At 52.4% G+C, this 13793-nt stretch overlaps 1 protein-coding gene across 8 annotated transcripts in view; it reads left to right on the forward strand.

The window, feature by feature from the left end:
- The window catches only part of PTPRU (protein tyrosine phosphatase receptor type U), a 324255-nt gene that overhangs the window by 223251 nt on the left and 87211 nt on the right, over positions 1-13793 (forward strand). For all 8 annotated transcript variants that reach the window (XM_084652205.1, XM_084652207.1, XM_084652208.1 and 5 more), the window contains exons 12-13: positions 3309-3582; positions 9526-9562. In XM_084652205.1, the coding sequence (XP_084508331.1) occupies positions 3309-3582; positions 9526-9562 (311 nt within the window). The remainder of the gene's footprint in view (positions 1-3308; positions 3583-9525; positions 9563-13793) is intronic.

Here is a 13793-nt window from a genome sequence, read left to right on the forward strand (position 1 = left end):
AGAGAGGAGATCAGGACAGAGATCAGGAAAATGTCGGCCTTAGGAGTCATTGAAGAATCTCAGAGCCAATGGTCAAGCCCAGAGGTTTTAGTGCCTAAGCCGGATCGCAGCGTGAGGTTCTGCAACGACTTCCGAAAGCTGAATGAGGTGTCCCAGTTTGATGCGTACCCTATACCCCAGGTAGATGAGCTAATTGACAGATTGGGAAAAGCATGGTTTATGTCTACCCTTGACCTGACCAAGGGCTATTGGCAGATCCCCCTGGCCAAGGCCGATAAAGAGAAGACGGCCTTTGCAACTCCAGAGAGACTATATCAGTACACCGTCCTGCCGTATGGGTTGCATGAGGCTCCCGCTACTTTCCAAAGGCTCATGGACAAACTGTTGCGACCACATGGCAAGTACGCGGCAGCCTATCTCAAAGACGTTATCACATATAGCCCCGACTGGGAGACATGCTTGGCGAAGGTGGAGGCAGTGCTGGATACCCTGAGGAAGGCGGGCTGACGGCAAACCCCTCAAAGTGCTCGCTCAAGCTAGCTGAAGCCAAATGCCTCGGGTATATAGTGGGGAGGGGCATGGGGAGGCTCCAACACAACAAGTTAGAAGCTGTACAGAAGTGGCCCCGACCACTGCGAAAAAAAACAGGTCAGGGCATTCCTGGGACAAGTGGGGTACTATAGACGGTTCATTCCCCACTTTGCCACCAGGGCATGCCCATTAACGGACCTAACGAAAGCTCGGGGCCCAGACATAGTAAGATGGACAACTGCGGCTGAAGATGCTTTTTCAGATCTACGGATGGCCCTCTGCATTGACCCCATATTTGTGGCCCCAGATTGGGGGAAGGAGTTTATCCTACAAACCGATGCCTCTGATGTAGGGTTGGGGGCAGTACTTTCACAAATGATCGGGGACGACAAACACCCCATCCTCTTCCTCAGTAGGAAGCTCCTGCCTAGGGAACGGAAATATGCCATTGTCGAAAAAGAATGCCTGGAGGTAAAATGGGCCGTAGAAAGCCTCCGCTACTATCTACTGGGACGGAGGTTTACCCTTGTCACAGACCATGCCCCTCTGCAGTGGATGCACCAAAACAAAGACAAAAATGCCAGAGTAACGAGATGGTTCCTGTCGCTTCAACCCTTCCACTTCAGAGTACAACACAGGTCTGGAATCCAACATGGCAATGCGGATGGCCTGTCGAGAGTGCACTGTTTGCCGACCCAAGTAGCCCAACCCCGTAGTGTTGAGCGGGGGCGGGGAAAATGTGGTAAATCCAGGAGAAACAGCTACAAAAGGGGGAGTGAGGGAGTGAGAGGAGCAGGGAAGCTGCCAGTAGGCTGTTTGCAGCAAGACACCAAACCTTCCCAGTAGAGAGGCTGCACTCGCTCTCCAGAAGGGAAGGAAAACAAGCACAAGGGACTGACTGAGGAGAGGAGTAGCAGGACCCTGTGCCACCTATAAGGATTCGCCTTGCCCCAAACCTGAGTCTCCAAGGCTAAAAAGGACTGAGCCTACTGAGGCGAACAAGGTATTTTGCCACAGTCTATATATATCTGCTTACTCTATGTTCCATTCTCTGCATCCGATGAAGTGAGCTGTAGCCCACGAAAGCTTATGCTCAGATAAATTTGTTAGTGTCTAAGATGCCACAAGTACTCATCTTCCAGCTCTGTGCCATCCGTGCTGAATTCCTCCGAGGCAGTGATCAAGGGAAACCTATAACCGAGGCCCCACCCACCCATTGAATCCCATGGCCTCACGCTGGCTGGTGGCGGATTAGCCACTGGGCCAGTGGGACCTGGGCCTGTGCCCAGGATCTGCAGGCAGTCGCGGATCCCCGGAAAAATGGATCCCTCTGCGTCCCACCCCGCTCCGCCTGCCCAGCACTCCTGCTGGGTTGTGGGGTTGGGGAGCAGGGTCGGACTGCGGGGTCTTCCCCCGCTCCCTAGCAGGAGTGACGGGCAGAGTGGCATGCCCCGACCATGCTCCCCAGCAGGAGCCCCTTGCCCTGACCCAGCTCCTGGCAGGAATGCTGGGCCGGGGTTTGGGGGGTACTGCAGGCGGAAGGGGTGGTGAGGGGCACCCCCTTGCTCTGGCCCAGGGCCCCACAAACTCCTAATCTGCCTCTGCCTACAGCTGTACCCAACAACACACACTCAGGAGGGAAAAGATTGGATCTGATCAGGAGTTATTAAAGAGGTGGTTTTAATAGATCTGGGGGCTGTACATGTCTGAGTGCAAGAGATCTGCCCACTGAAGACTGCAGTCACTCAAAAGCTCATCTCGCTGCTGTTAGTGACCTGGGCTGAGTAATACAGGGATATTGAACGCAATAAACATCATCTGAGATGGCACCTTTAATTATATCCAGAGTGCATTCCTTCCTGTAGGGGAGGGAGCCTGATTTAAAGGCACTTAGCAGGTGGGAGGTTGTTCTGCACACAAGATGTTTTCTCAAGTTGGAAAGATTCCTTCCCCGGATTTTTCACATGGGAATGTGGCTTTTTTAGGACAGTGCGGGCAACCAGGTGCCTTTCCCAAGCTGTTCTGAAACATGATCCACACAGTACGTAGACTCCAAATTCACCCTCTTCCTGGGGTTTATGATCTTGGTTTTATTAACAAAGAAATGAGTAAAATAACAGAAAGATCAGCATAATCCTGTTCTTAGAGCTCCTCCCCTCAGCACCTATCTTACATCCAGATGAGGTGGCAAGTCTCCTGCCTCAATGAGTCAGCAGAACCCATTTAACCCTTTGCCAGCAGGATCAGCACCTGCCAATAGAGTAGTGGGGAGTTTCAAGCAAACGCTGCCAGTCAGTTACAAGGAAGTAGGGCAGGGTCCTCAGGCCTAGCTTTGCTAGGAGGCTCAATGCCAACATGCCAGGTGCCCTGTGGCCACAACTAATTTGCATAAATGAACATTCATTTTAAATACATCCAATAAGTCTCTTCTTTTGAATGGATACAGAAATAATGGTTGGTTGTGCTTCCGCCTTCTCTGCTCGGTGCATAGGAAGAGCTCCTTAATCAAATCCACTCGCACACACATGCTGCAGCTGACCAGCTTGGTCCCCAGTCTGCAGTTACAGGCTGAGCATGTCCCCAGGGTGCATTGTAGCCACAAGCTGCCTTTCTCCCACCACCCGTGATGCTGCAGGGGGCTGTGAGTGTGAGTGTGAGTGTGGTCCTCGGACTGCCATGAGACAGGGGAGAGGCAGTTCTTCATTTTAAAGCCAAACTCCTTCTGGGCTCACGTCCTTTCTTGTCTCTGCCTTCCCCTCCCCGCCTCACGTGTCCAGCACCTACCAGGTAATCGTGGAGGAAGACCGGCCCAAGAAGATGAAGCGGGAGCTGGGGGGCCAGGACTGCTTCCCGGTGCCACTGACCTTTGATGATGCCGTGTCCCGGGGCTCCGTGCACTACTTTGGGGCTGAGCTGCCTCCCAACAGCCTCCTTGAAGCCAAGCCCTTCACCGTCGGGGACAACCAGACATACAGCGGGTACTGGAACCCCCCGCTGGAGCCCAAGAAGGCTTATCTCATCTACTTCCAGGCCATGAGCAACCTGAAAGGGGTGAGTAGCTGCCTGGCTGCCTCCGTGGTTGGGATTGGTGCCAGGGCATTCCTGAGTGGGACCTGCCACGAATGCTGGCACCTCCGCTCAAGTGATTAGGGCAGGACTCAGAGCAGGTGGCTTGCATGGGAATCGTGGGGAATGGGAGACATCCCACGCCAGATTTTCAAAGGGTATCAGCAGCTGCATCTTCAGCCTTTGTGCCCAGTTACCGCCTCATTGCAAGGGAGGCATTTTCGTTGGTTGTACCAATTTGTAGTTGTTTGTCTGTATGTGCGGATGATACTAAACTGGGAGGAGTGGTAGGTATGCTGGAGGGGAGGGATAGGATACAGAGGGACCTAGACAAATTGGAGGATTGGACCAAAAGGAATCTGATGAGGTTCAATAAGGATAAGTGCAGGGTCCTGCACTTAGGACAGAAGAACCCAATGCACAGCTACAGACTAGGGACCGAATGGCTAGGCAGCAGTTCTGTGGAAAAGGACCTAGGGGTGACAGTGGACGAGAAGCTGGCTATGAGTCAGCAGTGTGCCCTTGTTGCCAAGAAGGCCAATGGCATTTTGGGATGTATAATTAGGGGCATAGCGAGCAGATTGAGGGACGTGATCGTTCCCCTCTATTCGACATCGGTGAGGCCTCATCTGGAGTACTGTGTCCAGTTTTGGGCCCCACATTACAAGAAGGATGTGGATAAATTGGAGAGAGTCCAGCGAAGGGCAACAAAAATTATTAGGGGTCTGGAACACATGACTTATGAGGAGAGGCTGAGGGAACTGGGATTGTTTAGGCTGCAGAAGAGAAGAATGAGGGGGGATTTGATAGCTGCTTTCAACTACCTGAGAGGTGGTTCCAGAGAGGATGGTTCTAGACTATTCTCAGTGGTAGAAGAGGACAGGACAAGGAGTAATGGTCTCAAGTTGCAGTGGGGGAGGTTTAGGTTGGATATTAGGAAAAACTTCTTCACTAGGAGGGTGGTGAAACACTGGAACGCATTACCTAGGGAGGTGGTAGAATCTCCTTCCTTAGAAGTTTTTAAGGTCAGGCTTGACAAAGCCCTGGCTGGGATGATTTAATTGGGGATTGTTGCTGCTTTGAGCAGGGGGTTGGACTAGATGACCTCCTGAGGTCCCTTCCAACCCTGATATTCTATGATTCTATGTTCGGGGAGAGTTGCAAGTAAATGTGTTGCACTCCCAGTGCAGGTCAGTGTGCTCCCAAGTATTGCACTCACCACCCTTCGGGAAGGTGGCCTACAGGTCAAAATCCAGACAGAACAGAACTCTAAGGGGGGTGGTTTGTTGGATTTGTTTCTCTGAAGCAGCCTCTCAGTCAGACCCTGGTTGTCTGAGCAATCCCCAGGTGAGATCCTGTTTGTTAGGGGGGTAATTTCCCTTTTCATTTTCTCAATGTGTTTGATCATGCTCCCATTGAGATTAATGAGAGTTTTGCCACTGGCTTCACCGGAACCAGGATCAGTCCCTATGTAGGTATATGCATGGCCTCACCCCACCACCAGCGAGTGAGGGAAGTGGAGTGCCACATTAGGGCAAGAGAACTCGGATTCAAACCGGCCAAGGCTCTGATCCTGCCATCTGATCCGTGCAGGAGGGACTCCAAGCAGACTCTATATGGGTTGGCCTGTGAGCATCAGATAGCAGAACTGGGATCCAGGCAGGTCAGAGGTTGGGACTGAGATTTTTCAAGCTCCCTAGGGGAGTTGGAGTCAGCACCGAACCCCCATGAGAGTTAGGTGCCTAAATACCTTTGAGGATCTAGGCCTGAGTGTCCAAGTCCCCTTGGCACCTTTGAAAACTGCACCCTGGAATGTCATATCAATAACACCCAATAAGCTCAGGCCACTGCAGGTGTAATTCCATCAGCGTCCTGCACCGATGGCTTAGGCACTGCCTGTTTCATTCCCATCTTGCCTACAAAGCCTCACTTACAACTCCTGTTGTCCTGAAGGACTACAATGCTCACTCACTTTCTCCCCGGGGAGAGGAGGAGAGTGGATGATCCACCCGGGACAGATGTTACTCATGTCACTTAATGCGCAAGCGGGAGGGGCTGAGATGTTATGGGGCTGAGGGTGGTGTAAGAACCTATGGGGCACAGAATAGCATCACCTATGGATCCTGTTGTACTGCACGTATAAAGTCACTTATAAAGGGGAAAACGACTGTGACGGGGGTCTACCAGGTGTTTGCTGCCCCCCCCCCCACCACCACTGTGACGCACCCCACCCAAACAAAGTGTCCTTTGGAGGAAAAACAGCACCAAGTTTAATCCTCCAGGAACTGCCTAGAAAGGCCACCCAGGATCAGCTGTAGGTAGAACCAATGAGTATCAGTCCTCCAACGGCTAGACGGATTGGGAGCGGGCAGAAACCAATCAGGGCCCAGCAGGCAGGATAAAAAGGGTGGCTGCTTCTTCCAGGGGCCAATTCTGAAGAAAGCTGGCATGGGGTGAAAGGCTTAACCCAAGAATCCTGGCCTGGCCGGGCCTGACGCTGGCTGCACCTTTTTGTCTGAGTCAACAGAAGACTATTTGCTTAATTTGTGGAGTGTAAGGCCCCGATGGGCCAAGCTGAGTTGAGTATGACTTTGCTGTAAGACTGGGTGAGCTAGTTCCATGAAATGCTCTGCTAGCTCAGGCAAGCCCAGGACAACAACAGAAAGAAGATGTCCCTCAGAGCTGTTCTAAAGCAGCATTTTTTGTTGTTGACGTTTGCAAGTGGTTACATTCATTATTTTAAATCGCCCAACATTGTAAGAAATCCCAGAATTTGCTTGATAACTTCTTAAAAAGTCTGCCTTCCGTTCAAATGAGAACGTGTTTCCACCACCTTTCTCTGCATCATCACGTTGGCCAGATGGTGTTTCCTGTATGAGATGAATGATTATTTAGGGTTATATTTAAGGTACTTCACAACAACAAAAAAGTCAGGCCAAATTCTTCCTCTCTCACTCAATCTGAGTAGCACCTCATTCCCGAAAAGATCAAGGTGAGTATCAGCGGGAGAACCCAATGCTTTTTTTTTTTTTTGCAGTGACTGGCTCTGCTCTGTCATTAGAGGCAATGTTGTTTAGGTAACAATGTGGTTGTTCGTGAGCTCCCTGGAGATCTCGTCTGAGGCACGAATTTGGACCGAAACTTGGATGTGAATAATAATGCTGCTTTCACAGGGCATTGGGAGGGCAGTGTAAAGCAGTCCCCCTCACCGGGACAGCTCTGATCAGCAACTTGGTATGCACAGCAGTCCAGAGAGTGATCCTTATCAGGGAGGAGGGGTTGGGAGGCTGAACTGCCATTAAAGAGCCCAGTCCACTCATCCATACTGCCTAGCTATCATGTCATCTGCAGATCCTTCCTCCTTCCAGCCCTGGAGATGATCGGGACTCCCTGGGGCTGGCTGGTGAATGGGGCAGGGCAGAGTTTGGGAGCACAGGAGTTTCCCATGCATGTCAGCGGGAAATGCAGCAGTGATGCTTGTTCTGGTGGTAGCTCCTGACAGCTCCAAAGAAGAGGAACTCCCTACTCAGGACTCTGAATCTCAAGCATCTCCCCTCACTTGTGGCCACTGTGGCTCCCCTGGCAGGTTGTTCCAAGCTTGTAAGAGCCATAAGCTTGGCCATGCTTTGGGAGCCCAGGCTTCACTGCAGAAGCAAATAAGATCTGACAAACCTGAGGTTCTGTTCCCCTTCTTAGCTAATTTTCTTCAAGAAGCCAGCAGGAGTGATTGGAGCTTCCTTGGAGGGTCTTGGTCCTCTTCACATGTGCCCGCGACTCCCATCCTACCTGCGGGGTGAATGAACTATCAGAGACCGAGAGGCCGGCACCTGTAGTAGCCATGACAGGGTCTCTCAAAGGAAGTGCTGGCTCTGTGTGGGCAGATAGCTGGCTTAATGCATGTGGCTAGAGGTGATGCATGGGGGGGAGCATGTGTCCCCCACCCACCACTAGATTTGTTGCTTGGCTTGTACTGAGCATGCTCACACGGACTGAGCATGGTCAGTAGCACTGTTGAAGCTGGCTGCCCTCACTCTGCCTCTCCCCCCAGTCATCTCTGCATGCGGCTCTCCTGGCTAGAAGAGCCAAGGGTGGCCGACAGCCGCCTTCCTCGTGGGGAAGCTGCCGGCTGTGCAAATCTGTCCTCCTGAGGATTCCTTCACAACTTGTTGGGCTGTTGTTAGCGCTGAGACAGGCCGAGTCTCCTCTCTGGTTCACTCAAGCCCAGCTCGGTAGGGACTGATGGTTGTCACCATTTCACGGGCTCTCTGCAAGGAGATGGTGGTCTCAGTCTAGCTCCTGTTGGACGTGGTGCAAATCCTGCATCCAAGGCGGGATTCTTCTTGGCCACTGCACCATAGGGGCCACTGAGTCTGAATTGCTCCCACATTCTCAGAAGCGGGGCCTCCCTGTCTGGGTGGTGGCACATTAGTAGGACAGCATGTGGGAAGCTTTCCTTTCCTCTCCCCATGCGGTACGTGTTGTTTGGTTAAAGCTGGTGTGACTCCATTGACATCAGTGAAGCTGTGCCCATGTAAACCCGCTGAGCACCTGGCCATCAGCCTTCTGGGCTCTCAGTCCAGAGCATTTCACCAACACGAAGTTCAACTGCAGGAGAAAATGCTTGACAAACTGGAGTGAGCTCAGAGAAAAGTGATGACGGGGATCAGCGGGCTAGAAGGACCGAGGGGTTTAGGAGGAAGGATTACAGTGTCTCTGTAATCTAATCTGATATCATCTGGGCACGGTGGCATCTGAGAATGGCTGAGCAATGACTGTGAATGTGGTTGTAGTGGGACTAGAGACACCTCCTTGCAGCTGTAAAGTACAGATGGTTGGAAAATGGGTGTTTTTTCCCCAGAAAAAATTTAGATTTTTCTGCACAAATTTGAATGTGAAAACATTGTGGTAGAAAACTGAAATATTTCAGCAGAAAACCAAAATATTTTGATGGGGAATACCACTGCCATGTCTTATAGGAATTGTAGTTCCGGTGCCTCGTGCTTCCATTCTCACCGATAGGTCAGGCTCCCTGGTCAGACTACATCTCTCATGATGCACTGTGGATGGAGGCCATCCGCCGTGGGAGTCCCTGTCCGTGGCGCACCCCAGGTGACGCAGTCCAGCTGTGGAGCACTGGCCATGGCAGGGAATGGACACATGAGGCAAGTGAACTACAGCTCCCATGAGCCACCACAGCAGCATTTCCAATTGAAATATTTTGGTTTGGGGCCATAATATTGCAGTTTTGGAACGTTTGTTTTTTCAGTGAAAAATCTGAAGTTTTCCACGGGAAGGGGACACTTTTTTGCCAAAAAATTTGTTTAGCTGAAAACCCATCTTTCCACGCAATATAACATTTCCACCCAGCCCTATTATAAGAACTCCCCAATAAAGGCTAGCCAGGGGCTGTTCTTTGCCCTGTTGATTTCACAGCCTAGGCTGGGTACCAGCGTCACCATCAGATCATCCCATTTCCCATCAAATGATGGTCAGAAGCCCAGATGCTGGGTCACAAAAATCAGAGTGGATTAGTCTGTCTGGGACCCTCCCATCTAGCCCATCCTTGGGCTCAGTTCAGGGCTTTCCTTCTGCATGGGTTAGAGGCTCCAGTGCATTGTCGAACTCCCTGCACTTGGGCTCTGAGAGGCTAATGTAGGGGAGGCTGATGGATCGACAATTAAACACCGAACATCTTGGCATATCAGGGAGACCCATTAGCATTGGTACAGAGTATGCCAGGTGCATCAGCCAGCAGCATATCCGTGGTTCATGTGAAAAGGGTCCCAGTGCTTCATTGTGAAAAGGCTCAGCAAACTGACTGGCCAAGTTTTGTCCTAGTTTCCCCGCTGAAAGCAGAACAATTGAAGATGAACTCGTTTCCATGTTCCTGCTGGATTCTGAGCCTCCCAATCTTTTCTCTCTCTGCAGGAGACCAGGCTGAACTGCATTCGGATCGCCCGCAAAGGTAAGACTCCCATTGTACCTCCCAGTCACTTGTGCTCAGCAGGTTGGCTTTTCCATTTCTTTGTTGCACTGAGGTTGGGACTCCACACACTTGTTTGGGTTTGTTATTGTAGGGTTGCTCTTGAATTCCGGGCTGTGAAGAATGCTTTGTGGTTGTGCAGTTGCTCATGAAGGCTAGGTTGTGCATTTCTGGTTTATTATTGTAGGGTTGATCATGAGGGATGTGCATTCTGGCTTATTGTTGTAGGGTTGCTCTTGCTTCTGGCAGTGGTTATTTTTTAAAATAAAATTATTATTATGGTAGCACTTGGAGGCCCTGCTCAAGATCAGGACCCCATTGTGCTGGGTGGGAGACCCTGTGTGAAGAGCGTCTACTCTGAACAGATCAGCTAGGGCAGAAAGGAAGTATATTACCCCCTTTTCACAGGCAGGGAGCTGAGGCACCGAGCGCCTAAGTGACTTGTCCAAGATCATGCAGTAAGCCTGTGGCAAGTCTTCTGGTTCCCATGCAAGTGCCCTAACCTGAAGCCCAAGCTTCACCTCTGAAGCAACATATTAAAACATTTGGTTTGGAATAAAAATCATATAAGGAGTGATATGTGGGTCTTGTGGGGGGAAAAAAATCAAGCATATCAGATTTCAGGCCATCTGACCAGCATCCCTTTAAAGCTGTGAATATTGCAATTGATCTTGGCTGGTATAAACCCTGGACATGTTTGGCATTGATATAGTCCAGGAGTGATATTAACCGGGGTAATTGTGTTGCTGGCAGTGATGGGGAGCCACTCTTGTGAGTGAAATTGATTGAGGAAATATTTCAGCTTCGCTCTTTGGCTTTTGGAATTTCAACAAATAACTTAATGCTTTGTTCTTTCAGGGGGATTGAACTTTGGGGCCTCGTGCATTTAATAAAAATTCCTTGTGCTCGATGAATATATTTTGCTCCCTGTTGGATTCAAGGAAGGGGAAAAATATGTAATAAAATAAGCTAAAATCCTGGCTCGATGGGAATTGAAAAATGGGCACACATGTGCGTGCGGCTAGCGTAGCATATTAAAAAAGGAGCAGGGGGATTCATAACTTGGTGTGGAACAATGCAAAGACAAGCTAAGATCCAGCCAGCGACTAGGGGCTTAGCCCTCAGGTGGGATGTGTGGGCCTGGCCCATGGGAGGAAAGACCCTTTGTTTGGTCTGGGTTGGCAAGGTCAGCAAGGGAGATGCGATTTGTTGAGGAAGATGGTATGTCCTGGGGCTATCGTTCAGTCGTCGTGAGCCAGCCAGGCATATGGGGATTGTAGTGGGAATGGAGGGTTCTGGACGGGTGAGAGAAGTGTGAGCCGGATGGTCGTTAGGCAGGCGAAGGGGGAGGCAGCAGTCAGCATTGGCCCATGCTGGGGCCTTCCTCTCTTCTTAAGACCCTGTCTTTCTTTCCTCTTTTTCTGCTGAATAAATACCCGGGGCCCGGGGCACTGAGTACAAAACATACCCACTCTGTTCTCCCTGCGGCTGAGCCACCAGCGGTGCCTCTGCAAAGGAGGTACCCTGCATGAGCACTGGGGGCGAGGTGAGGGCTCAGCACCTGGGCTCAGGATGGGAGATGTCCAAGGGCGGCCGGGTTTGTGGCCTCTGCTGGGATTGGGAAGAGGTTTAGTGTGTGGGATTGAGGATTGACAAGTCTTGGAGTCTGAATGGGGAGGGGTTAGTAGCTGGGATTGGAGTAGCTCCTAAGATCAGGGAATGTATCCTTGTCTAGTATTGGGGTTGGGCAGCTCCCGGGCTCAGAGAGGGGTGTACTGCCTGGGCCTGGATCCTGGCAGCTCCCGGGTTCAGAGAGGGGTGTACTGCCTGGGACAGGATGGGCAGCTCCCGGGCTCAGAGAGGGGTGTACTGACCGCATGGATACTGCAGCTCCTGGAACTGAGATGGCTACAGTAACAATGTCCAGGATTGGGGATTAGCAGTGCCCAGGATGGGTTATTAGTCTCAGCTGTGACACTCCTCATTCCCACATTGTGCCTTAGTCCTGTATTCGGATTCTGTGAGCAGCACTCTCAGGTAGTGTTCTCAATGAGACTCGATTTACAGGCTGATTTATAACTGCATCCAGGGGCGGGGCACTATTCCCCTGCCTCCACTTTGGCTGCCTGCTTCGTAACAGTTTATTAATAATCCTCCTCGTCCTTATAACTGTGTTTGTACAGCACCCTCTGCCCCTGCCAATGCGCGGCAGGAGCCACAGAAGTGCAATGAAAATGCAATCATCCCGATAAGAGGCAGGAGTTAAACCCTCATTAGATGCACAGCAGGCAAACCGTCCTGGGTGACAGCACTGGAGTGGGCTGTTTGTGTGGGGAGGGGGAGGGGGTGTCACACGCAGGCCTGACACTGATTCAGCTGGAAGAGGCGTCTGGAGGCGAGCGCTCCCCGAGAGAGTGAGAAGCGGCGGTCTGGTGTTTATTGCTGCTCCATGGGCTCCTCGTGCAGGGACGCCCCCGCTCTCCACATTCGCATCCTTCTCATGGCTTATGAACCCCGCTTGGTGCAAGCGTGGGAAGGGGACGAAATTCGCCATTAGCTGCATAGTGCAGTGCTTCCTGGAACAGGGCTCTTCTCATTCCTCTGAACTGCTGTCACGCAACGCTGGGGGAGATGGGCACCCCGCAGGAAGGGCAAGAAGGGAGCCTTACGTGCATGTAACCTGGCTCTGCCCGTGATCCTGGCTCTGCCCGTGATCCCAGGCAGTTTGTTGGCCTGCTAACTTTGATAGCATCCTTTTAAAGCACACTAAGCAAGGGGGAGGAGGGAGAGCGCGGCGAGGAGTCCTCCGGAGAGCAGAAGCAAGGCACCCCGGGGCCGTGCCAGAGAGTGATGCATTGTGGAGGTTACACCCCCAGCATCACCAGGAGAAGGCAGCAGGGAGCGTCCTGGCCCTGCCTCACACGCTCCATGTGGTGTGAGAGCTACATCAGAGGAGGTTGGGGACGGCTGAAGTGCCGCCGTGTCTGTCCAGGTTAGGGAGACTGGAGAGAAAAAATTTCTGGGAGATTTAGACCGAGAGCAGAAAGTTCAAATGAAGTGATGGGAGCTGCCAATAGCCAAAATGCAGGGAGTGCCTCCACGTGAGGGACAGTAGGGGATGGAAAGGTGGGCGAATGCTGCAGAAAAACCTTCTGCAGATTTCTGATCCCTTGACCAAACCCTCCATCTGACTCGTATACCTTAGCACAGAGGTGGGCAAACTATGGCCCGCGGGCCACATCCAGCCCGCGGGACTATCCTCCCTGGCCCCTGAGTTCCCAGCTGGGGAGGCTAGCCCCTGGCCCCTCCTCCTCTGTCCCCCCTCCCCCGCAGTCCCAGCTCGCCGCACCACCAGCGTTCTGGGCCGCGGGGCTGCAAACTCCTGCCGTGCAGTGCAGCGACATGGCTGGCTCCAGCTGGGCAGCGGGGCTGCGAGCTCCTGCTGCTCTGATCGGCATGGTAAGGGGGTGGAGGGGGTTGGATAAGGGGCAGGGAGTCCCAGGGGAAGTCAGAAGACAGGGAGCTGGGGGCAGTTGGATGGGGTGGAGATTCTGGGGGAGGGGGTGGTCAGGGGACTGGGGTGTGGATAAGGGTTGGGGCAGTCAGGGGACAGGGAGCAGGGGAGGTTGGATAGGGGGTGGGGTCCTTGGGGGGCCTTTAGGGACGGGGTCCCAGGAGGGGGCGGTCAGAGGACAAGGAGCAGGGGGGGGTTGGATAGGGGGTGGAGTACTGGGGGGTGGTTAGGGGCAGGGATCCCAGGAGGAGGTGTCAGGGGACAAAGAGCAGGGAGGTTGGATGGGTCAGAGGTTCTGAGGGGGGCAGTCAGGGGGCAGGAAGTGGGAGGGGGCGGATGGGGAGGCACAGCCTTCCCTACCCGGCCCTCCATACAGTTTTGCAACCCTGATGTGGCCCTTGGGCCAAAAAGTTTGCCCACCCCTGCCTTAGCAACTCATTCAGCCTGCCTATCCAGCCCTTCCACCCGACCCATCTATCCAGCCAACCAATAACCAGACCCATCTATCCAGCCCATCCACCCAACTATCTACTCAACCAATCACCCAACCCATCTATCCAGCCCATCCAATCCACCCAACCGATCTACCCAACCAATAACCCGACCCATCTACCCAGCCCATCCACCCGATCCATCTGTGCAACCAATAAACTGACCATCTATCTAGCCCATCTACCCAACCAATCACCCAACCCAGCT

The sequence above is a fragment of the Lepidochelys olivacea genome, assembly GCF_965140295.1.
Source record: "Lepidochelys olivacea isolate rLepOli2 genome assembly, chromosome: 19".
Lineage (NCBI taxonomy): Eukaryota > Metazoa > Chordata > Testudines > Cheloniidae > Lepidochelys > Lepidochelys olivacea.